The sequence below is a fragment of the Euprymna scolopes genome, chromosome 27 (assembly GCF_053919585.1).
Source record: "Euprymna scolopes isolate OS-2025 chromosome 27, ASM5391958v1, whole genome shotgun sequence".
Lineage (NCBI taxonomy): Eukaryota > Metazoa > Mollusca > Cephalopoda > Sepiida > Sepiolidae > Euprymna > Euprymna scolopes.
This window is the reverse complement of record NC_136508.1, coordinates 94,527,866-94,555,388: the sequence shown is the minus strand read 5'-3', so window position 1 is coordinate 94,555,388 and position 27,523 is coordinate 94,527,866. Positions and strand designations below refer to the sequence as shown.

At 32.0% G+C, this 27,523-nt stretch overlaps 1 protein-coding gene across 1 annotated transcript in view; it reads right to left on the bottom strand.

Annotated features, from left to right (window-relative positions):
- LOC145249013 (centrosomal protein of 192 kDa-like) overlaps positions 1 to 27,523 on the bottom strand; it is a 144,349-nt gene that overhangs the window by 98,312 nt on the left and 18,514 nt on the right. The window contains exons 3-10 of the mRNA XM_080110872.1: positions 26,300 to 26,443; positions 14,674 to 14,757; positions 12,967 to 13,088; positions 11,162 to 11,533; positions 8,973 to 9,022; positions 7,008 to 7,103; positions 4,328 to 4,397; positions 484 to 633 (exon numbers count right to left, since the gene is read on the bottom strand). Coding sequence (XP_079966998.1) covers positions 484 to 633; positions 4,328 to 4,397; positions 7,008 to 7,103; positions 8,973 to 9,022; positions 11,162 to 11,533; positions 12,967 to 13,088; positions 14,674 to 14,757; positions 26,300 to 26,443 — 1,088 coding nt within the window. The remainder of the gene's footprint in view (positions 1 to 483; positions 634 to 4,327; positions 4,398 to 7,007; positions 7,104 to 8,972; positions 9,023 to 11,161; positions 11,534 to 12,966; positions 13,089 to 14,673; positions 14,758 to 26,299; positions 26,444 to 27,523) is intronic.

The window sequence follows — 27,523 nt, the reverse complement described above, 5'->3', positions numbered from 1 at the left end:
CCCGAAACGCTTTTAATCTATAGCTATGCATCATATCTCTTTCCAGTAAAAAAGATCAATAATTTAATGTCTGCAACCATTTAATTTTTCCATACAAAGCATCTGGCCCTCTTAAAGAAAGGACTTCTGGATCCCATCAGCCTCATTCAGGGAGCCTCAAGGCTCTATGGAGGCCACTTTGGAAAACCCTGGCATAAGCAACGTTCAATAGTAGACTGCGTCAGCAACAGACAGGTGGTAGACACAATCATTTGAAACTACCTAGCACAAAGGACATGGACTGCATGATAAAGTGCCCACTGTAATGAGATTCAAAATGGAATTAGATGGTACTGCCTGAAGAGAGAAACTACTGCCTTTGCTATTTGGTATGATTTGCACACCCAGGCACTACCAGCAATAACAAATCGAATGAAGAATATATTTTGATATTTTTATTAATGCTAAAATATTTCTTAGAAAAAAAAAAAAAAAAAAACTTACCAAATGACACAAATTCATCAGCAAGAGCAGCATTTTGAAAATTACCAAAATCTGCATCAAATTCTGTACGATAAGCAAGTTCTGTCTGAAATGGGTCGTCATCGTACAATTTGCTGGTTTCTCCTGGTCTTTCTCTAGAATATGTATCACCTATATCAAAAGAAAAATGCACAAAAGATAATATTCAAAATCAATTATACAGGGTGGGTCAAAAGTAGGGTTACAGTTAACATTTAAGCATTTTACCTTTGTTAGAAACTAGCAGGGGAACCCGACGTTGCTTGGGATTGAAGTAGAATTATTAGTATGTACTTTTTGACTATGCTCACATTATTTTCTATGGACTTATTTTCCTTTTTAATTTAGTCAGAAGACAAAACGCAAAGGATAATTTAGTCAGAAGACAAAACGCAAAGGATAATTTAGTCAGAAGACAAAACGCAAAGGATAATTTAGTCAGAAGACAAAACGCAAAGGATAATTTAGTCAGAAGACAAAACGCGCGAAAGATAAATATCAGAAAATTTTGAATTAGTATCTGATACATTTACATTTCATTAAAGTTGGATATACACATTTAAGATTTTAAGGGGGTTCTGTCACCACGGATAACTTGGAGGTAAGGACACAGACATTCAACACAAAGGTTAACCAAAGAGATTTTGGATCACTTCCATTGTCTTCCCTTGGATAATTTTATACACATGATATAAATTTTAAAATGCTTCATTTTGCTAAAGTTTTTTTTTTTTTTTTTTTTACATGGAATTCACCACTTATCAAGGCCCAATGGCCACTCAGGGATAAGAGTTATTGTGTATACAGTAATCAAAGGGATAGTGTAGCAATAGTATTGGAGAATTGGTAAGGTGTCATTACTTGGGGGGAGGGGGCGGTTCATCAGGAATTTGTTTGTGTTGGACTTGAAGACATCCAGGTTGAAGTCGGGAGGGAAACAGGCAAGCGGAACAGGGTTCCACAGGCGTGCAGTTCTAAGAAAGAAGCTTTGTTCATGGTATCTACGTTTTGATTTAGGCACAGATAGGGAGTGGGGAAAATTATTGACGGTGGTTTCAGCTAGTCGGGTGTTTTTTGAGAAAAATTGGCGAGGGGGGACCAGAGATTGGAGCTCAGGCAAGCACCTGCCATGGAAATAACGATAGAACAATGACAGGCTCGCTACGTCTCTTCTGTGGGAGAGAGGTTGCAGGGTAGAGAAAAGGGCATCCTCCACCAAGCCACGGAGTCTATTTTGTACTCTGTCAAGGCAGGATAGGCTGTTTTTTGCAGCCCCCGCCCAGATGTGGCAGCAGTACTCCATCTTTGGACGTACTTGGCTCTTATATAGATAGAGAATTGCATCATTAGTGAGATATCTTCTGGAGCGGTAGAAGGATCCCACCATTTTCCCAGCGACCTTGGCCACAGACTTGATGTATGTGTTCCATTTAAGATCAGGTGCAAAGGTCAAACCCAGGAGCTTATCAAATCCTGGGGCCTCCCTTAGACGAGAGCCATCCATTTTAATTGATGCCAGATGGGGATCAGAGCGTTTATGATGTAGAGATAGGAGTTTGGTCTTAGATGCATTAAAGGTAACCAGCCACCTCTTTCCCCACTGTACCACGCGCTCAAGATCAGAGGAGAGAGAATCAGAGAGAACATCATCATTTACGGCCTTTGATGTGTTGCCATAGATGGTCGTGTCATCAGCATAGATGTCAACGAAAGATTTTAGTATGTGTTTTGGAGATCATTGATGTAGATCAGGAAGAGAGTTGGGCCCAGTATGTACCCCCGAGGGACTCCAGCATTAATACTGTGGGCCTCTGATTTCTGCCCATCAACCAATACTCTTATGAGCCTATCAGATAGAAATTATTTAATGATAGAGAAAACATTTCCAGTTATACCGTAGCTGGAAATCTTGTGTAGTAGGCCTTTTGTGAATGCCATCTAACTTTTGTCCGTTATCACATTGATTGTGCCATCTGTCAGAATCAGGTCGTAATCAACCGATTCCTTCCATGTCTTAAGAAGCCTAATGTATGGCTTTGGGTCATTGACATCAATGTGAGACACACTCTGCAATGTTTTGGATGACAGTCTGCAGGCGATGTGGCCATACCAATTGAGACTGACAATTTTCTCCATTCAATTCACTGCAACCAGGATCGTGTAATTTTGATATTTCATTGTTGACCATATTTCACAAGACTAGAGGTCGTTCACATGTAGTGTATGCTGCTACTCTCCTAGACGATGATATCCCTATGTTTTCTAAAATTGTTGAGCACTTCCTGAAGACTTTCCATAAGAAAAACATAAGTTACTTTATTATTGTGTCACTAGAGAAATGAAATCTGAAGATTTTTAATAATTTAATGACCAAATGATTTGATAATTCAATTTAACATTTCCACAGCAACACAGTGAACAAATATAATAACAGAGATAAAAATAAGGGGAGTAGAAAATGGATGGTTGGTTTAATTTCGGAAGCTTTGTAACTCTTTGCTTCTCTTATTTTGTCCTTTAGTTCTCGTTTCTGGCAAAAGGCAAAAAAAAACTGAGGGTTTTTTTTGCCAGAATCTAACCATCAAGCGTTTATCATTGGCTTGTTTTTGACTTTGAGATAGTTTTTTTTTAACTTTTGGGTTTTCAGCTCCTTAAACCAAGTGGATTCATGCCTCGTCTGGAGTGATTTATTATATATATATATATATATATATATATATATATATATATATATATATATATAGTTATGTCTCGGAAGTAGAGTGAAAAGCACATCTTATTTTTCTTTTATTAATATTATTTTTTTTCCCTTGTACACATGTTTGTGAATTATTCCATGGATTTCTGCCTTTGGATTATTATGGACCACCTTCTTCCAATTACGGGATTTCCTTGGATTTTACTTGTACAAATGGAAATTCTTTTAACTTTCTTGAAGTTTTACATTTGGATTTTACCGTCACTGGATTTTTTATCTTCCACCAGACTATCCATTCATGCGTAATCACCTTTTTCTTTACCATATTCCCTCTGCTTAACTTATTTTGTTTTCAAGTAAGATCTTTGACTTACTTGTTGTTTCATCAAATACTTCTGCATGCAAAATCCGATCCCGCATTTTGCTAATTCCTACCCTCTGATGAGAAGGAGAGTATTTCTTCAAAACTCCGCGGATTAAGGACTATCCATTTATCTAGTGTTTCCTTTTCGGATTAAATATGTTTTTAACTCATTTCAAAGTGTTTTTTAACATATTTTATTAACTGTTTGCTCATATATATATATATATATATATATTGCATAAGCAATATTGCCTGAAGAGTTCAAGTTACTGACTAAAACATGCTTATGAATGTGTAGTGACATAAATGTTTATGTAGAACAGAGAAAAAGTATATCTTGTCCTACTTTGGTATTAAGCACTTTTATATGAACCTTGTTAAAACTTCATTGATTGATTTACATCTGGAAAATATTAACCTGGAATAAATATATATATTGTTGCAATATTTTGGAACAAGAATGGAGTATGATCCCACACAGTCGGACGATTCTATTTATAAACGATGCTGCTAGGAACTGACAAATCAAATTAATTCATGTTCTGCTACCAACCAATCAGAAACCAGAGTTGCTTCATAAATATTAAACCTTTTCTGGAGCAATTTCACATGTTTTTTTCCATCTCGACACAGTAAGAATATTTTGCTCTGTGGAACTGTCTACTGCAAACAAGTCACCTCTCAGGACTTGTTTAGAACAACGAACCATCTGAAACTAAACATGGCTTACACTTCTAGATATATAAAAACAAATCTATACTTACATGAAAAGGTACCATTCTGGTTAGAACTCATTACATTCCCATTACCATGGTTAGTTTCTGCCGGCAAAAACTGTAAAATTAAAGTGATGATGTTATATAAAGTTATTTGTATGGAAACGTTTGAAGGACACCGAGGGGTCAGAGATAACCTCAGTAAAAATGGAAGCAAGTGAAATCACAGGACTCATCTGCAAAGAGAGAATTTTCTTACCTCCTGGCGACACTCTAGCATTATGCACAATGTAATTAGGTGTAACGTGCTGTCTTTCTCTGATCTTCTTAGACTGTTTTTGTTTTCTTCTAATTTTTAAACTTTCTAAACTTTGAGTGATTTTGTCTACAGACAATCAAGAATTTGGGACGACAATAATGACGATGGGTGTATGATAGTGTAGCAGTTATGTGATTAAGATGCATTTTTTTTCCCACAAACATGTAATCACCTGGATAGTGATTGGTATGTGGTTCGATCGGATAACATGGTCATGTTCAAACTCATGTAGAAATATATTAGACAATTAAAACATTGCACATACACCATTTTCAGCTATTTCCACCCAAGGCTCTTTTGCACTTCAGTTTCAGTTGAGATGCAGAGATGTATAAAAATACACTGCATGATTTGAACACTATGCGTATGAGCCTTTCGGATATTTCAGCTTAAAGCTCTTTTGCGCTGATTATGATCAGTTCCAGTAGAGATGCAACATCGATTGCTTCTTGTCATGACATGGACGGGAGACGATTTAAAAGACACAAACTCAAATCCGTTTCTCTAATACATGCCAACCAAACCAACCGGTCTTGTCTTCTTTCATGTCAATATTGAGAAAACTTGAATAAAGTTAATTTAAATTGTAAAGATGTGTGCCTTTTTTACTTGAACTCTGGAGACCCACTTTTCTTATCAAGCAAGGGCAGTCAGATGATATGGACCCGGTGACCCTGCACATAGAAATGCAACTCTTGACATTCTTCCTCATCAGACAAACAAAATTGATACAATGTTATCAAGTTAAAACGAAACTTCCGAGTGTACATCCGTTTATGCATATTTACTTGCATATTGCAGTAAAAAACATGTAGAAGAAAAGTGAACAAGAAAAATGTGTCAGATGTTTTTGTAAGAAAGTTTTCTCTGATTATCATCTTTAAAGTGAGTTTTTTTAAAATATTTTTTGACATGCTGCTCTTCTCATCTTGTTTGCCTTTCTTTGTGCGTTTTATTTTGGAATAGTGTGCCTGTATTTTATTAATAAGAGTTACCAATAAAACTAAAGACAATATTTTCATTACAGGTTGCAAAATATGCATAAGGCGCAAAGGAAAACATGGGCATTAACCAGAATAAAAATATTTTTAATTATGATTGTGGACCGATTCATTCTATCAGTGGGCATCTTTAGTTAACTATTACGTGTAATTATATTCATGCAGATATTCTACATGATTTATACTTGCATAATATTTGCGTAAAAATTTTTTATAGTAAACACAAAATTGTTTCCATATATATGTATACGTATATATTTTTGTTTAACAAATTTTGCCTACCAAACTCCTCCTAGAATTTTTGGTTTACAGACATGAAACTTCATATATAAGGTATTTGAGAATCCATGAAAAACTTTATATTTGGGTTTTAGCCCGGAAAAATCAGTGCAAAAGTGTGAAAATTAAAAAAAAAAAAGAAAAGAAATTTGCCAGGTGAAGGTCGAACGCCGGCATTACGAATGCATAATGTAGTAGCTATTGGTTCATGTTTTAATTTTTAGCCTTGCAATAAACATGTTTTCATAGCCCAGTCATTGACTGCAGAGGCAAAATAAATCGTGAGCTGAACGTTTTGGTTTCGATTCTCAGTGGTGGCGCATGAGTCTTTTTTTTTTTTTAAATACTTTTTAAATCATTACTATATATTGCATCCAATATATATCTATATATATGTATATATATATATATAAAGATATATATAAAAGTGAAAATGTCTGCCTGTCTTTTCTCTATGGTAGTTAAGGAAGACTATTATACAGAAAGGCATTACTTTACATATTCACACTTTTTAATATATACATATGCACATAACCTTATGAACAGTACATAGAACCCAAGCAAAGCCGGGCGGAACTGCTAATATATATATATATATATATATATATATATATACACACACATACACATTAATTATTTATAAATCTTAGAGATATGTTTGTCAGCAGCAACAATGTTTTTTAACATAATAAATACATTGCAGAATTGATATCATTTCAAAATATCAGGTAACTTCTAGAAATGGAGTTGCATTAACAATAAATAGTAATTTCCCAACAAATAAACTGAATACTTTAACTGGAAATCCAAATCAAAATGTTGAGATCTCCAGACCTACAAATTAATCTCTTTGGACTTTCTTATAAATAAGAGTTTCAAATATTACCATAACAAAATAATTATAGCTTTAGTATGACATCATGTTTATAATTTGTGTCACATTTCAAGAGATGAATACAAACACAAGTTATAATAAAAAATAAATGAATGGGTGAACATTATCAATAGTGTTGGAAATTATTTTAATAGACCCCCTCCCCCCAATTAATTTGGACATCAAAAACAATTTAATATATGCTAGATAATTCCAGTTTAATTTTTAAAAAAAAAAAAAAAAAAAAAAGTTTACCTTTTTTTCAGTTCTGGATTTGTCACGCAGCATCTTCTCCAGACTAAAAGATTGATTGGTGCACGAGCCTTCAAGTGAACTACAATATGACATTTCCTGAAATTTAAAGTGAAAAGATTTTAATTTCAATTTTGTGAATGTTAACTAACGAAGAATGTTATAACCATTTGTATCTCCATAAGTCGACAGAAAATTACTAATGTTTAGAAATGTACATATTTTGAAGAATAATTTTGGTTTTGTTGAAAGCAAAATTGCACACAATTCAATTTTATGATGAAAAGCATGAGAAAGGCAAAGATATAATGTTGTTACATTTTAACTCTAACGCACATGTTGTATATGAAAATCTTGCAAAGAAACAAAAGGAAAGAAACTTGGCTGCTTTTTCCCCCCAAGTTGAAATAAAAGGCATTTATTCCTGGTACTTTCCAAACAACGCATTACATCTTGCTTTAAGTCTCTTAGTTCACCATGTAGTTAACAAAACTTTTCCGTGTCAAAAACATGCTTTTTTCTTCTCCTTCATAAATATATCTGCTAATCTTGTTGCCACACGGGTTTGAAATCTCACTCCAGTGTCCTTGCCTCACTGTCTCACCACGTGGATGGTTTAAAAAATTTTTTTTTTTCCCCTGCTATGTCAACAGCTTGCTGTTCGACCATTCTTTTGTTCAAAGTTCTGATTGTGTCTTGTCTTAAAAGTTCCTCTCGCACCAACTCATGATTCCAAGTCTTCTGGTTGCTCACGTGCCACATTTTTATCTCACACATTTATCAGTTGCTCACCACATTTTTTACCTTTTTTATTTCCGTTTTTCTTCTTCTTTTCCTCTGCTGTAATGTCTCTTCCCACCATGGCGTGATCATTTGCATGTGTGAGATGTTGCCGCTGCTGCACATGCATCAACAACTTTGTTAGATATAGAGAGAGACCGAGAGATCGAGAGAGACACAGAGAGACCGAGAGAGACAGAGAGACCGAGAGAGACAGAGAGACCGAGAGATGGACAGAGAGATAGAGAGAGACAGACAGAGAGATAGAGAGAGACAGACAGAGAGATAGAGAGAGATTACTAAGATTCTTTTATATGCTAGGAATTGCACGATATATACCCAGTGTCATCTACCATTATAAATAAGTCTATGTAAATATTTAATCCAGAACTTTGAGGGGTGGGGGTAAGCAATGAATCTAATAAAATTTTAATAAGACTTGAATGGTGAGTTTTAAATGGTCTTTCACAAAAAAATAAAAAAATAAAATTCAAATTGAAAATTTTAGCAAATTAATTTTTAGCTCTATTATCAAATTGTGTTATATCCAGATTTCAACAGTTTTATTGGTCCATTATTAAAAAGGAAAATCTAGCTTGATCTATTCTGTTGTATGAATCATTAATATTCAATGTGTTAGCTGTTGAAATCAATCTAAAATGAAAAATCAAAATTTAACTTGTGTCTTTCAAGAGATAATTGCATTTTGATCCATTTTTATGTTGACTTGATCCGATAATTATTCCTTCCATTTTAATTTTTCATTTGCTATAAGAAGACATTAGATTTGTGAGGAGTTTTTATCTGTTCAAAGCTTGCATTTTTCGATAAATACTGAAAATTGGCTCCTGAATCAATAGTACACAAGACTGTCAATTGTATAATTTCTAACAAACTTTGAATGGCCATAATTCAGTGGTGAATTTGTGCTATCAAAATAAAATTGGTTTCATTGTTTATGCTTTGCAAAAATTAATGTAAGCACATGAAAATATTTTTTTTAGATATAATGAAAATAAAACTTTGGTTTGGCATACTTACTGAATTGCAAGCTAAAGACAAATGGAAAATACTCAACAGTTCAGTTTTTGTTTGTTTGTTTCAATCCAAAAATGTATAAATTTCAGGAATATTACACGTGCATTGCCAAAACAAAATATACGTGGAAATGAAGATATATTTACTTACCTCCAAATGTTTATTTCCATGCACGCTAATGAGCGTTCCCGCATTTGTACCTGGCGAAAGTAATAAGAAAGCAAATAAGTAGCTATCAGATAAATACATTTTTAAAAATAAATATTAGCCTATTTATCTTTTTAGAAATAGTTGTATATTGGGATGTGTGGGTTAGTTATATATGTAACTAATCATTTAATTATCTGTTAAGCTTAAGTTTGAATAGAATTTCCATCAATCTGTCAAACTTAAATTCAGATAATCATTGGAGCTTGTCCAGAATTCCCTATATTGAAAAACACAAATCTGTATGATTTACGTACTGAGGATGAAAAAAAAAAATAGTGTACAAATCATGTAAATTGATAAAGTGGTTTTATTTTTAAATATGAAATTCAAATTTTGTGCCTAAGTGAACAGCGACGATATTGCATCACATCTTGAAAACAAAGAGAACTTCAAATAATTCAAACTTGCAAGATTTTAGAAAGCCATTCTTAACATGGAGACTGTAAAACTGAAATTCACCTAAAAATGATAATCTTTATGAAAATAAAACCACTTGGTCAATTAAAGTGATTTTTGGAGCAGGATATTTTCATTTAATCACAAGTATGTATATCATACAGATTTTTCTTTATTTTTGTTCTTTTTTAATAAGAGACAGGAAATTCTGGACAAGAACCAAACTATTTCAATCACTAAAAACGCAGATTTGATGGCCTAGCTGTTCTATCGATCATATATAATATAAAATATATCTAATATATAAAATGATGTCAGTCGAATCTTCTAAGGTAACTTATAAAATTATATTGGATGGATTTTGCAAGATAAACCTAAATAGCAATGCATCAGCCAAATTGATATTTGATTCTACTTAGCCAATCGGTTAAAAAAAAAAAAAAATTATCACTGGTTTTATATTCATTCCAAGCTGTAAACAAATCCAGGTAAATTTCATCTAAAATAATCCAATCTCTACACAAATCTACATCCTCTGTCAAAAAAACAAAAAACAAAAAAAAAACATTATGGTTCTCATTTAGAATGCAAATTAAAATTTAAAAAAAATACAGAAAAATCTTTGACATACTTATCACGGAACAAGGATGTCATATTCCAAAAATCATATACATTGATCAAGTAGTTTTCTTTTGTAATTAACAAAATAAAATTTTACTATTTTTAACGATGAAAAAGTTTTAAACACAAACAAAATCCGAGCTATTGAATGGAATTGTTGCTCTTGAGTCATCACTCGGGCTAGGACAACAGCATATTCTTTTTATTGCTTTGACTCTCGAGTGTGTATCCATTGATATCTTATCTGCTTTTATATAGAGTGATGTGGTTCTCAGTTGATTAACTGTGTCTAATTGTGTCGGATATATACTCGAGAGTCAAAACAATAAGAATATTCTGTTGCCATAGCCCTAGTCATCAAATTGTGCGAAAACAAAACGAGAACAGTAGTCCGTATAATCCAAATCATCAATTCATTCTTGTTGCGGACTATTACCCTCATCTTCATAGTTGTTGTTTCACCAGGTTTAGGCAAACTTATCCTATGGCCTTCTCCAGGTAATTAACAGCGATGGGATAGAATGCTGAGTCTTGTAACTTATTGCCCTAAGGATTTATAAAAATCATAAAATTCAACCTTGATTGCCCTTTGGGGCCTGTGGCATAGTGGATAGAGGCATCGAGTTTCTATGGTTCCAGGTGAACATTTTTTGAAGATAGCGTTTCAATCTTACCTAAAGCAGGCCAGGGGATACAGTTAAGAAATTCAGCATTCCTATCCTGTCGCAGTTAATTACCCGAAGAAGGCCAAAAAATGAGTTGGCCGAAACGTGGTGAAATAACAATGTATGAAGATGAGGATAACAGTCCGCAAAAAAAACAAAACAATCTTCATAAAATTTCAGAAACATCACATCTCTCTATTATGCATCCATTACATCATCTGTTTTCTCCATGCAATGCATGTCCTCAACCCTCATTTCCATACATCACATTGCTTACACATGCTTAATAGACTACTTCCTTGGTTGACAGTGGAAATCCTCTGATGATTACTGATGGTTTTTATTTTTATTGCATTGAAGAAAAAAAAAAGCGAGAAGAAAAACTTTTATGAAAATGATAAAACTGAACGTTAAATAACTTTAGAATAAGGGATTCAATCAACTTACCAACATCGTTCAATGCTATTTTGACTGGAGTCACAAGATCAGAAACGGCAGACTGGCTCTCTCTGTCATCTTCAAGTGTCATGGTGTCCTCCTTTTCAGGTTCAAATTCTTTATCCAATTCACAGAGTTCTTTCTCTTCAAAAACAATTCTTGACTGGCCACAATTGGAATCTGTGCCGAATTTCATACCTTGCGAATGGAGAAACGCATGAGCACTGGCAAAATGACTGTTACCAAGGATCCCACTCTTGTGGGGATCTTCTGTTGTACAGCGACGGACTTGTTCTATTTCCGACAGATCCGCAGAAGCTGATAGATTGAGAGACTTGGGAAAATGACAAGATTCTCGTGACAATGTCGCACCAGATTCATCTGCAAATTTGAATAAAATAATTTTTAAAAGGTATTGAAATGTACATACATATTTAAGCCTATGTGGTAGTTTGCTAAAGACAGGAAATCAACTGATGATGACCTAATACCGTTAGGAGGCACAAGTAAAATGGCAAATGATAGGAAAAGTGGGAAGTCATTCATGAAACGTCTAACCTCAAGCAGGACACAAAATGAAAAATAGTCATACACACATGTATACATAACTTTTATTTTCTTTATGTAAATACAGTCATATCTTGCTATGATGTGCGGACTGTTTCGATCATTACGATCTCATCAGGCAAGAAAAAATTTTGAAAATTAAAATTAAATTTTTCTTCTTGCCTGATGAGATCAAAATGATCGAAACGGTCTGCACATCGTAGCAAGATATGACTATATTTACATAAGATAAAAATTATAAATTTGCTCTTTGATTGAGCACTATCAATGACCCTTGTTAGAATTCAATGAGTCTAATCTTTTGAATATTTTCAACCAGGGAAAAAAATTATATATATCTCTCACACACACACACACACACTTTGGATTTCCATCTTAATTTTTTTTTTGATTTCATTTATTTCTGGCAATTCAGAATAATATCCGTTTGTCTCTGATGAGCTGTATGTTGACACAATGAACCATATTTCCCATCACTACACTGCAACATGTGGAAAAAATATAGGTCTACAAATAAAATTATTAAAAAAAAAAGAAAGATCAACAATCGTGATTGTGGACCAATTACAATTTTGTGGATATTGGAATGCCAGTCACCACCAAAAATACATATATGTGTGTGTGTGTGTGTATATATATATATATATATATATATATATATATATATATATATATATATACATACATACAAAGGGTGTTTTTTATTTTTAGTGGTGCCAAATTTTAAATTGGAAATAGGGTACGATTACGAATATCTCCAGTATCAAATAATCCTTAATCACTGTAAAAATTACTTTATGTATGAAACCCAAAGAGGGGAGATATAACATATGAGAAATATTTGGAATCAAGTCTCCAAAATTTGAGATCATTTGAAACCATAGCAGGAAGTTTTAGTCTCCTCTCCATCAAGGCCAGAGGTTTTGGGGAAATACGAGATATTGTGCGCGTATATATATATATATGAGTCCTGATGATACATGAAGAATGTAGAAACATTGGTCGATCCGTATACACGACTCACAATGTTTATATAATTTTTATTGATATAAAAGTTCTGCATGCATATTGAGCACTTTTGAAGAAACTATGGTATTTAGTTCATGTTAGCAATATACCTGAACTTGATCAATTAGCATATATGTTAGTTACTAATGACTGACCCTATATTTCTTGCGCAAACTCCAAATCCTTAAGCAACAGAAAAATTTAGAAAGGTTTAACACAGATAATACAACTGTACATACTATTGACAAGATCCTCAGGAAGTAATCCCATTGAAGAAGTAGTCGATCGTTCAGATGCAACCGACGTATTCAGTTTTCCAACGTTGTCGTTTATTTCTACAGGAAGTAAATTCTGGAGATTTCTGGAAAAGTAAAAGAAAACAACTTTTAAATGATAAGTACTTCTCGAGATTCAACCCAATATTTAAAAAAGAAAACGGCACAAAAACTATGTACTTTCTTGGTAGGTTAAAAAAAATAACCATACACCAGAATTAATGCAAATTCATCCAGTATTTTTGTCTTAAAAAAAAGAATGAAATTTAGAAAGTCATTCTTAACATGGGGAGGAGGCACGTTTTTAACTTAAATTTAAATTAAACTTTGAAGTCTGAGTTATGTTCCTTGACCATTGGACATAAAGGCCAAAAATGGTTAGCGAACAATTTCATTGATAAAGTTAATTTATATTTTTTTTAAAATACAAGATGAATTTGCATAATTTTTGGTGTACTATTTTTTTTTTTTTTTTTTTTACATAACACAAATATGTAAACTTTTTTATTTATAAGAATCACCAATAAATAATATAAAAATTTTTTTTATTAATTTTTGACTCTTTAACATTTTTTTTATAAAGATTGATAATTTGTATTATTTGGATTTCTTTTTTTGGATGCTACTCCTGTGGGTTAAATAAAGGGTTCCGTTCGAACATCTACATTGTTCGGCAAGATGCACCTGAACAAAGTCTGGAGAAATATGAGAACAACGTCTAAGATCAGAACAGCTATCAGAATAATCCAAATCACCCCCCCCCCCCACCTTAAAAATTAAATCTGCCAAAGAGGACATATCGTTTATGTCCTAGTTTGTTACTATGTTAGTTTGTTTATAGTATAGTTTAGCATTCATATCACTTGACCAATCGTCATTAAACTTGATCAAAATATCAGTCATAGACTTAACATTAATATGATTTAACTTTTGGTTGATCTCAGTCAATGGTAAAGGAAAAAGTTGGTGATACACCTTTCACAACTTTGCTTCTGTTCATCATAGAGATTTACTACTTGGTCCATATTGTAGCTAATGAATCTCTCTGCATCTTTGGCACATTCGGACAAGGAGAAATTCTGACAAGATTTCAACTTCTGATTTTTTCATATTTGATGTAAGGATCTGATATTTTTTGATAATATAAGCTAAAGTTTTTCTTTTTATGTTTCCAAGACAGAAGCTAGCGAATACGTCATACAATATGGAGAAGCAAGGCCCAAATGAGACCGTGAAGGTATGAAGTCTCACAACCTATTTGTTTTTGTGAAATATAATTGCATTACTCTTGATAGTGTTCAATCATTATAATAATCAAATAATAAAATAACATTTTGAAAAGGTTTTCATTTTAATTTGTATGAACAATTCAACACTAAAAGACAATCATAGATGATGATTAATAAGATGGATTGATTGACAATTGAATGATGAAGAATATCGTCAGAGGATTGAAAATAATGGCATGAACAAAATTCGCTTACTTACGAGGACAGTTTATGACAAGTATTTGTTAACATTAAACTTGAAGATGTTGAAATCCACAATAGTAATGACATTCAATCAATTTGTTGACAACAATGTGATTATAAAGAAAGAACATTACTAATCAGCAAATCAATCGTTAGATTTGCTTTGTTTACGCGTTAAATGATCGCAGTTAAAACTTACTCTTCGAGTTTCTGTTTAGGGAGGATTTCACTTTGTTGCTTTCCTACGGCCTGTCCAATCCAAGTCCCACTCGGAAGGTACATCCTAAATTAAAAGAAAATTTGCTTTATTTAATAAAAAAAATAAAATATATAAAAAAAATATATATAAAAAAAAAAAACAAAGGGAAAGCAAAAAAAAAAAAAACAAAAAAAAAAACACACATAGAAATAATCGGATCCTAAGTTGTTATCCGCAAAAAGACAAGTTGAAAAACTTTAGTAAATAAAATTCTTGTCCTATTATCAGGGTTTCTGTCTTTTTATATGGTTGAAAACAGTTTCCTTTTTTAGTGATTAACTATTAAAATACAAATATAGGTTCATCTGTGAACGATACAAACATTTCGAGATGTAACAGAGCCGCTGATGCATATTTAGCAGCAGCAGCCGCATGGCACATATGCATATGAACTTGTTGCTGCACAAGTTGATGTCACAGCAGAGGAAGAGAAGGAAAACAGTAGAGAGAAAAAAAAGACACCACGTGGGAGAATACTGGCAATGCGTGCTGACGTGATGTGGACATGTGGTTATGTTGTGATGGGAGAGATTTTAAAGCATGTGTTCAACACAGCAGAATTTTGTCAAGTAAAAGATTTTTTAAAACAAGATGCAATGCATTGTTTGGAAAGTACCGTTAATAAATGCTTTCCATTTCAACTAGAAAAAGTCGAGTTAAATTTCTTTCCTGTTTTGTTCCGTGCATACGTGTGGTTCCAAGTGTTAACATGTAACTACAACTATGGTCCAAAACAGTTTTTTTTTTACTATTAAAATAAAATATAGGTTGATCTGTGGACAATAAAAATGTTTCAATATGTTAGTTGCGTTGGTTAATTAGTTAATTTATGACTTTTGATAGTTAATTATCAATTACATGGAAAAATAAACACTTTGTTAGTTTCAAATAAATTCATATTGGAAGTCATATCAATGTTTAACAAAAAGATAAATCAATTCACACACATCATGTTTTAGCTTTATACATACATACATACTGAGAATAGAAGTGTCTGCTTTTATTTACATGATCTGACCCGAAGAGAGCGATTATGCATAAACACTCATTTATATAAACAAAGGGGAGTAACTTCGTATAGGCATAATTTGGAAAAGATTTTTGTTTTTTGTTCCAAATTTCTTACCATTTCTTTGTAATAACATTGTTTATTGAAGGTTTGTAGTCTGTGCATGGGACCTTTATGTTGCTTATTTGGAGTTTTAGAGAATTTTTGGCTGCCATCTTAGCTTTTTCATTTCCGTGTAAACCATAGTGACTAGGAATCCAACAGAAGAAAGTTTTGTGTTGTATGATAGAATGTATCCTTTGTAACAGTTTGATTAATAAAGGATTGTTTAGGTTTTTATTTTTTAATGATTCAAGTACTGATAATGAGTCAACAAATATTATAAATTTCTCTGAGTTTTGGTTGGTGATAATATCTAGAGCAAAGTTTATGGCTGTAGCAGTACATCCCACTTTGTTTTGATCTGTGAACCATCCATGTAAATGCATGTCCAATTTGGGTAAGAATCCAGAATGTTTAGTTTTTCTCTATAGTCTGAGGGGTGAGTATTGGATTTAGTATATATTGTCAGGTCTAGTATGACTTTAGATTTAATAGCCAGGGTGGGAGTTTCGTGGAATTTTTCCCGTGAATGCTGGTTTGATCTATCACGTTGTTTGTAAATGGTGTTATTGCTTCTTTCATATAAAAAAACAAAGGGTTTTATTGTATTTTTTTTTTTAATATATTTGTAATTGAGATTGAAAATGCATGGATAGGCAGAATTTTGGGGAGTTTTAGATAATATTGTAAACCTAATTTTTCATGTCTCAATTTTAGTGGGGGTTCATGAGTTTCATAGTAAACTTTCTATCGGGGAGGTTTTGCATGTCTCCAAGAGTTTTAAGATAACTTTTTCTGGTTAAAGCTTCCATAGTTTAGTTTAGCTCTTATCAGGGTTCTATATAATTTTAGGAGTGATGAGCAGTCTGATCCCCACTCAGGATTTGCTATAACTCTTAAGAGGTGTAGAGTTTTGAAGCATTTTTTGTTTTTTTAAATATTTGAACCGAGAGATGAAGGAGAGTTTTTTATCAAAAATAAGTCCCAGAAATTTATGTTGGTCGGCTATTTCGATTTTTGTTCCTTTTAGGTTGAAAGTAGGATCATTGTGCATTTTCCTATGATTACAGAAATGGACACATTTAGTTTTGGTTGTTGAAAATTTAAAGCCATTGTTGCATATATGCTTTTTGGTGTAATTTGTTATTTCTTTACGGGCTTCTTGGAAGCTTTTTTTTGGTATTTGATGGTCAGGATTTCTTTCGCTTATATATTTTGCAATTTTTTGAGCGAGAGGGGTGATTTTCTAGGCAGTCTTTCATAACCTATATTGATTGTCTCTGATATTTGGGAAGAGTTAAATGTTGATATATAGGTGTTTGTGTATATGACCTCTCCAGCTTTCCTGATTATGATTCTTTTAACATCTGTGACTCCTTGACTTTTCAGTTCGGTTTTGATTTCTTCTGTTGCGCATACCGAGACTTCCTGGTTTCTCATAACTTCTTTTAATGTTTGGTGTGCATAGAATCTTTCACCCTCGGCAGAAGGCCAGTCGGTATATTCTGATGCCCTATTGACTGAGCGCGAAACAATCGGTAAAAGGTTTGGTTTTCCATATCTCCATATTTTCATACATAATACTTGATTTGATTGTTTTATTTGATGGGATATCAACTATTTTTAAATTATTCATGTTGGAACGATTATGGTAAATATTTTTGCATTTCAAGATGTTTATATCTCTAGATATTCTTTCCTAGTGCCTGTCCTAGTTGTCCTGCTCCACAGAAAATCAACCCTTTTCCAATATTTTATGTAGAATCCGTTTAAAGTTGTTGCTTCAAGTTCTTCATATCCTCAAACAAACATGACGTTTCGTTTGGTTCACAGTACATCAACCCCCTTTTCGGTTATTCATGCCAAATTCAGCAACTTTGTAGAAAGCTCCTAGGTTTCAAGTTTCCTACATCTTTCATCATGAGTTTGTAGTGATTGGTTTGGTTGTCTTATAGTGGATTCTATTATTTTCATTCCCGCAGTACATGATTGAGTTTTGCAAAGTGGTAAGGGTTATAATGTTTAGGTTTAATGTCTTTTAAGTCAGGAAGCCAGTAGGGAAGTGGGAGACGGAGAAAATGAGAGGGTGGGAGGGGGTGTTTTTGCTTGACAGATCACAGTTAAGTTTTGCAAAGGTTTAGAGGATAAAACAAAAAGGTTTTAATGCATGATGCATTTGTGTCAGGAAGCCAAAAAATTCATTTTTAAACTTGGAGAAATACCACAGAAATGTATGGAATGCTTCAGACTGCTTTTGGACCATCTTGCATGAATTGAGCATCAATTTTTGAGTGGCATAAGAGATTCAAGGAAAGTAGGAAATCTGAAAAGGATGATGAGAAACATGGAAGAAGGAGAAAGTCAGAACACCAGAGTTAATTGGCTAAATGAAGAATTTCATGGATAAGGACAGTTGTGTGTCTATAGAAACAATGAGTGCAGTTTGATGTCAGTGTGGGAACTGTACACACAATCATTTGCAAGGAACTGAAGATGGGGAAGATTTGTGCAAAGTTTGTTCAAAGGGTGCTCAGAGAAAATCAGAAAGAAAGACGGTTTCGTGACAGCAAGGAGATGGTCGAGCTGATCAATTCAAATCCTGCAGTTTTTGATGCTCTGGTAACCTGGGATGAAAGCTAGATCTACTGCGATGACCCAGAGACGAAGAGACCGAGTTCCCAGTGGAAGCATGTTGCCTCTCCCATACTCAAGAAGGCCAGATAAAGCAAATCCATCCAGAAACTTATGATCCCTTTTTTGACAGTACAGGCATGATCTGCATGTACTGGGTTCCCACTGGACAGACAGCAATACTATCTTAAGGTTTTAAGGGAGTTCAGGAAGAGATACCGTCGGAAGAGGCCAGCACTCTTCAAATCGAGTCAATGGCATTTCCACATGGACAATGCACCAGTCCACAACTCCATCCTTGTCACAGACTATTTGATCAAGATGGGCATCAAGACAGTTGCTTACCCTCCCTATAATCCAGATCTTGCTCCCTGGGACTTTTGGTTATTCCTTAAGCGAAGGGAAAACCATTGAGACAATTGAAGAGATCAAAGAGGCTGTGATAAGGGTCATTGACAAGCTCACATAAGAGGACTTCCATGGGGCTTTCCAGAAGTTGTTGGAATGGTACAACAAGTGCATTGCAGCCAGAGGCGATTACCTCAAAGGGGACTATAGTTTCATGAGTGTACTATCAATAAAAGTGCCCATATGAGAAAAGTCTGGAAACTTATTTAAGGCATCCCATATATATATATATATATATATATATATATATATATATAAGAAATTTATTACTGTGAGTCCAGAATGAGTTTACATATTGTTTCAACTAGAGGAAGATCCTCAAAGAGAGGAAATATCCAACTAGCATCGTCAGAATTCATAGATGGACTAAGTTATAAAATCAAATAAGAATGGAAAAATCGTAGATGAAGGGGATTTAGAAAAGAAGGGGGGAGTGGAGGGGAGAGGACGTTGGAATTTAAAGTAGTAGGAGTGTATACAATAAGAGAGGGGTTTATAATTAAATATTAATTATGTGTTAATTCTTATAAACGTTTTTTTTAAGTTTATAACGGTTTAAAATTAAAAGACGCTATTCATATTTATAACAGCATAAGTAACAGTTAATTTAAAGGATCACCATGGCAACAGGTTGGAGAGTTAATTTTAGTGGACATCGTGTGGTGGGAGGAGGAAGGAACGGGTTGAAAATGGGGTTTAAAGTGATTTAGCCGGGTGGGGAGAGATTGAAAGATATTTATTGTTTATAAAAAAGGAAAGAAAAAGAAAAGGAAAAATAGAAAGATAAATTAATGAATTATACGTTACAGGTTTATTTTGATAGTATAATGATAGGTAAGAATATATATAATATAAAGCTGAACGTCTCTGTGTGTGTCTGGTCACGAATAGGGTCCTATATGGTTGACTATTATAGAAAACTGATCACATATAATGATAGAAGATGTATCAAGACACAGGAATGGGTATGTTTGATCTGGCATAATGATGATTCATTAAAATTGTGGGGTCTGCGTACGCGCCTGGTCCACAAAGTATGGAACTAAAAAATTAAAAAAAAAAACGTTTACAAGTGTTTTTGATATAAATGTATATAATAATACTTTGATAAGTATGTTTTAACTTAAATAGGGATGGTATAATAAAATTATGGGGTGTTCGTTCATGCCTGACCTCCATAGAATGGAAATATGTCACGAAGTTTAACAAGGTTTTTTTAATATAGATCCACAGAATATCGTGATAAGTGTTTCAGTGTGAACAGGTATGGTATAATAAATTAAGGGTTTATCTATTTTATTTTTACTTTCATCATATTTTGCTTTGGTTTTGATACCCCAAAATTCGAAGCTATCTCTTTACAACCCTTCCTTTTTCATAACCTATCTTACTTTCATAAATCAGAGTTCATTTTCTGTAGGCTGTTGTTGAACCCAGTCAACGACGGGTACTTTTGCTAGTATATATATATATATATATAGTAAGTTATAAAATATATGGGGATTAAGCTACACTGAATATTCCGCGTTTTATCCACTCTAGGATTCTTCAGGCTTATGTCACACACACACACACACACACACACACACACACACACACACACACACACACACACACACACACACACACACACAAATGGCCTTGTCTGTCTGTGTGCAAAAAGTCTAAACATTCATAGTGCAAAGTCACTAAATTTTTAACCTTTCATATACATATGTCAGTAGTTCAGATGTAATGATGCAGAAGAAATAAATAATGACTAAGGCCAGAGCGCTAACGTTTTATTTTGGTTTCGATTTTAGTCATTTTTTTTTACTTTTTAAATCATTACTATGTATTGGATAATAATCAATAGAGAATTGGCTCTATTATAATAATGCATAATCTGCATGAATCAAAAAATAATATTTATGTGTATTTTATGATGAAGCAACACCAGGCAGCCTGCTAGTATATAAGATTATGACATTAAGAACGTTTTAAAATCGATTTAGTACTACATACTAATAAGAAAAAGTTAATTTGTCATTTTGAGGGATACAAAAAAAAAAAAAAAAAATGGCAGCATAAGTTATACAAAAACATGTATCATAAACAATGTGTAATGAAACAAAAGGTCTTGTATTGAATTATAAAAATAATTTTTATTTTCAAAAAATTTGAGTGTTTAGAAAAATATTTTTTTCCCGATAATTTAAAACTGCTTCCATTTTTACTACTTTGTTGTAAGACTCCATTTTGTTAAACTATTGATTATTTTACCATATCTGTACATTTCAAATGTTTCCTTCACATTAAATATGTTTAGTGCAACACATGTAAAGTCAAAATGATTGCTCATTTAATGATATTTAAAAAAAAAAAAAAAATTTTCTATCATATACAGATTTTTTTTATTGCATTATGTTTATCCTCTTCAAACTAATTATTCACATACAAATAACACCTATATATATATATATATATATATATATATATATATATATATATATATATATATACACACACACACACACACACACACACACACCAGCAGGATAGACAGAGGGGGGAAGGGTCAATTCATTTTTATGGGTATCAGAGACAGATGGGTCTTAAACTGCTGGACTGTGGGAAAACAGACCTGCAAATCAAGAAAAACCTGTTGTTCATGGGAGAAGCCAGGTGTCATTGTAACCTAAAACAGATTGTTTTTTTTTTTTGTTTTGTTTTCAATTTGCGTTGTGATCTTGTTTGATAGGAAAATGCCTTTTCTTATACATAGAAGTGATCAAGACCACATGAATGACATTACGGCCAGTGTCAAAATCAAACACCAAATTTGGACGATAAGAAGCTGACGACCATGATCTGTACACTCAATGACTAAACGTGAACAAGCACAAGTTCACATCTGGTGTCATGATCATTGGATCAAACCTTGCAGAGGCACACAAGAACTCATATGATCAGGATCGACTCTGTAGAATGCAAAAGATGCTAGAGACATACGAGTTCACATCTAGTGCTCAAATGTCATTTGGTGGAGAAATCATGTATCAGTGTAACATTTCAGAATAAACAAGCTGAGCTTACGAGATCCTCCTCCACGAGTAAAAAATTTACGTTCACCATGACTAATGTTTATACAAAATTTTTAAAAAATCCAAGGCGTGGTTATTGAGAAAAGTGCAAACAAGTAAACGGATGAATGATTTGGGGGCAATTTTAATCTATAATGGCCCCCCCAGGGGGGGGGCCAACAAGAGTTATCCTGGTAAATCCATTCTTGCAAAAATTTACTTTCACCATGACTAATGTTTGCGCAAAATTTTTAAAAAATTCAAGGAGTGGTTATTGAGAAAAGTAGGAACAGGTGAACAATAGTGAATTACTAGGTCCAATTCCTCCTTTGTCGGGAGACCAAAAATTGTTTTTTTTTTAAACTTCAGCTGCGATTTTGTTTGAAACGGAAATTCTTTTGTTACAAAAGTGTTGAAATCAAGTACCAAATTCTGATGAAGACAATGAGCAGACGACCTTGGTCTGGGCAGTAAACACGCATAAAAATGCAGATTTACATATGTAAAAAATAGTTCACAAGTTTTCAGGTTCTTTTCTTTTTTAGAGCCTTTTTTAAAATCACGTTCACCCCTAACAATAGGGCTGGTCGATTTTGGAACCCCGGTGAAGCAATGGTGATGATAGTTGGGGTTTGACATAAAAAGACCTACACAAAATATTTTTCTCAAAATCGTTATCTTTGCTTGAGGAAATTACTTTAAAAGTTGAAAAATTGAAGCAATTAAATTTTTTCAGTGAATTGTTAAGAACGTCCCGTCATCAAAACAATCCGTACTGTTAAGAAAATGAAATCATTATTTGCAATATGTTTTAAACTACATTTTTAAATAAAATGAGTGATGATAATGAATTAATAAAATAAATATTAACTGTAAAGGCAAAATTATGTTTTTTTAAATAATAACGACCAAAGTTTGCTTTTTCATTTCAGGAACTTTTTTGGAGTGGAAACATTTTACATTTCACCGTCGCAAACACGCTCGTTATTGATATTGAAAATTAACGTTTGTTTATTACTTAATTTGAAAACATTACGATTTAGGCTTAATTATTTTGAAAGGAAAAACGAAAAAGACTTGTTTAAAATATGTATTATTATATTTCAAGTGTCTGCAGTGAATTTAAACATATTTGTTTTATCTTTTTTTAATTTGTTTTCTATTTAGGTTGGTGCAAAAATAATAGCATTTTCTGATGTTCAAATGAACGTCAAAAACATTATTTTTGCACCAACCTAATATTTCACATCAAATTCTATTTGAAAATTTTTATTAAAATATGGTAATACAGTTTTATATTAAAAAAAAAAAAAAAAAAAAAATAGTCAATACAAGTTTATTTTTCACAATCTTTACGAAACATAACTACGTAAATTTTCAAGTTTTTCTACTTAATAAAAAATACTTTGCAGAAAATTAGTATCAAATTTTAATTTCTTTTATTTTTAGGGAGTAATTGTTTTTAAGCAGTGTTTTTCTTCTAAAATTATAGTTTTAAAATCAAATAACCCACAAAGATTAATACGAGTAAATAAGGAAACTCCTTTAAAGGTTTTTCGTTATTTGTGCATCTGTTATTGTGCTAAAATAACTTTGTTATTTAGAAAGTCATTCTTAATATGGAAGAAGGTTGTATTGTAACTATTCTGTACTTTCACCTAAAAATTTAATAAACAAAAATATCATAAAAATTGAATTTAACTTCAAAACACTATTAAAAATAGCATAGTAACATACATGCATACGCACTGGTTTTTCAAACTCTAAACACTCGTTTAAAATGGCACAGCTACAGCAAGAATAAATCTCTTTAAGAATAAATTCATGTTATCGAAGGAGAAGCTAAAATCTGCTAAAAATGTCTAAACTAAACACTACTATGCCTCTGATTTGGTTTGGCCCTCTTTCTTCAATACATCTAATTCAACCCTACAAAGTTTTTCATTATTTCTTATAACTAGCACTCATTTTTACGTATGAAACTGGAACATAGCCTAAAACAGTTTCCTTCAGCTATAAGCCATTTATTTATTTTACTTTTCAGATTAGAATGTCAGTAAAAGCACAATGTTCAGTTTTAACCCAGGGTTCACAAAATTTGCTGGTCCACCTTGTCATTTGGATGAAACAGCACCCCCAACTTCACGACAAGTCATTCAGTTTAGTTATTTCCTCGAAAACAGTTATCCCACTTAAAAAATAGTGAGATTTCTAAGTTAATTGGCAAGGAAATAATTAGTATTTGGCAAGCAGTTAATCCACAAGAGGGCCAAACAGATTGACAGGAAATCTCTTGCAGCAATCAAAATGAAAAGAATGAAGGAACAGCTAGACAGACTGTTTGATATATCTTCTTGTAGCTGCAAACTTTCTGCCTTGAGATGTGATGACTGTGCAGTAAAGTGCAAGACAGAAAATTGTCAAACAAGGCACATAATCTGCACTTGTCCTAACAAGGAGTTAAAATTAATTCTATAGATTCACCTGCAATTATATTCCTTTTTTGTGGAAAATAAAATAATATATTGGTATTTATTATGTAATCTGGCTCTATTATTAAACATGCAAATTTTCCAATTTTCAGCTTCCACTAGAAGAACTGCCATTTACAGCAATTTTTAAATTAATTGATGGAACAACAAAAAGCCTAACAACATTTACTGGTCCTTTGGGGAAACTTTGTATCAATAATTATCAAGATTTGCCTCAAGTAGAATTCTAAAAAATTAGTGTCCCTCCCGATCATCATTATCTGACAGCAGAAGAAACAAATAATTTAAGTGTGAAGACAAGAGGCTACTTTTTGAGTATGCTGTTGGCATTTCTTGTGGCGAAGTTAACTTAGAAAATTGGGCCCTTGAATCAAGGAAGATGGCTAACATAAGCCACAAGATTAATGTGTTTATGGACTAGAGTTGTCTATCCTCAAACACTATGATAAATTAAACATTCTGGTCAAATTTATCATCCAAGTGTATGCAGTTAGTTGGTTTGAGATCAAAACCGACAATATTTTTTTTAACCGACAACAGTATATGATTCAGAGAACAAAACAGTTAACTGAAATCCAAATTACTGTTTTAAACTGTTCAAAATATAGTGTTTTTGCACTACTTCTGGAAAATATAATATCGATAATAAACTCAGATGAATTGGATGTGAGAGAAGAGGGCATTCAAAGGATTTTGTCCATTAGGTAAATAAATATTTATTCATTAAATTTTATTAGTTTTCTTAATTTACCCAACCAATAGTTAGTTTTTTATTCATATTAAATCGCAAAAATATAAAAAATAAGTTTTTTCAAATAATTGTTTTTTGTGTGTGTTGTTTTTCCAGAAATAGTGAACAACTAAAAATAAAAAAATAAAAAATAAAAAAATTACTTCTACCAATTTTGCAGCCACACACTGATCAAATTTGATTGATTTTTCTCAAAAAGTTGAATATGGGCAGGAGGCAAGTCAGACACATTATTACAAAGTCATCGTGCCAGCAAATTAGGCCCTCATTTTCCTCAAAAGGAAATTATACAGAACAATTTAGTTCTATTATAAGTTTATATTATTGCCTCTAATAAAAAATTAAAATACATGGTTCTGTAACTTGTATCAAGTTACAGAATTACAATATTGTGTAATACATCTCCACATATGTTTTTAAATTGTGAAATTTAAAAGATTTAGTAGCTAATTAGCTTTTTTTACAATTTTTGTTTAATCAATGCAGTAATGGTTGAGATATTTTGCTAGTTGTGATTCATAATTAAAATTATAATTCATGTATTTATTTTTATTTCAATGTATTTCATATAAATATATCAATTTTAATTGAATATTTTATAAAAATCGTGAAATTTCAAAGTCAGTGTTGTGAAAAATGCTATGAAAATGAAGGATTTTTCAGCATTTTTCTACACGATTTTTAAAATTAAATGCTCAATTTTCTGTTCAAGATGGGAATCTAATTTTTGGTATACGTTCTTATCACATCAAATCCCAACTATCATCACCAGTGCCATGTTGATTTTCTGAAAAAAGTTGCAAATCGACCTGCCTTGCCCTAACAAGACATATTGCTAATGGATGTAAGGGGCTACTATTTGGGATCATGCCTAGGAAAGATTAATAAGATTAACAAAGTTCAACCCCTCCCCTCCTTTTTCATTCAGTGAGCTTTGACTAAGAGTACCACCACATCTACTAATGGATGGGGGCGAGCATATAAAGTGAGCAGACCAATCATAATGTTGCAATCCTTTTATGATGGATGTTATACCCTCACCCCACTCCCCAAAGATATAACGTCATGTGTTAGTCAATAAATGGAAATGCGCTGAAAAGGCAATACTTACCCAGGGTACTTGAAAACATTGTCCGTCAAAGACATCTTTGACGTGTCGACTTGAAGCTGATGATCTTTAATAGCATTTGTTGTCTTGTTAGCAGCAGCAACTTCTTGTGTAAACGATGTGCAAGGAAGTGTGCTTAATTTCTTTCTGAAAAAGAAAAAATTAAAAAATTATAAATAATTTAAAAAAATTAAAAAATTATAATTTATAAAAAATTAAAAAATGATAATTAAAAAAATTTAAAAATGATAAATAATTAAAAAAAAATTAAAAAATGACAAATAATTAAAAAAAAATTAAAAAATGACAAATAATTAAAAAATTAAAAAATGACAAATGATTAAAAAAAAATTAAAAAATGACAAATGATTAAAAAAAAATTAAAAAATGACAAATGATTAAAAAAAAATTAAAAAATGACAAATGATTAAAAAAAAATTAAAAAATGACAAATGATTAAAAAAAAATTAAAAAATGATAAATAATTTTAAAAAAATTAAAAAATGACAAATAATTAAAATAAAAATTAAAAAATGATAAATAATTAAAATAAAAATTAAAAAATGATAAATAATTAAAATAAAAATTAAAAAATGATAAATAATTAAAATAAAAATTAAAAAATGACAAATAATTAAAATAAAAATAAAAAAATGACAAATAATTAAAATAAAAATTAAAAAATGACAAATGATTAAAAAAAAATTAAAAAATGATAAATAATTTTAAAAAAATTAAAAAATGACAAATAATTAAAATAAAAATTAAAAAATGATAAATAATTAAAATAAAAATTAAAAAATGATAAATAATTAAAATAAAAATTAAAAAATGATAAATAATTAAAATAAAAATTAAAAAATGATAAATAATTAAAATAAAAATTAAAAAATGACAAATAATTAAAATAAAAATTAAAAAATGACAAATAATTAAAATAAAAATTAAAAAATGATAAATAATTTTAAAAAATAAAATAAAACAAAAGGCATAATCAAGTGAAGCATGCATGGTTCTCTGTGAGTGCACAGTGAACGAGTCATAAAAAAAAATGACTAAGTTCAGCATTTGTCCCCCCATCCCATTAAACCCTAAAAGTTCCCAGGGGACATCAAATCCTGGTGAAAATGAACAAACAGTGAAGTTTTAGGCGTTAGCATATGTAAATTTGAGTTCTGCACAATGCAAAAAGAAATGACCAAGTCCATAATTTGCCCCCTGTCCCCC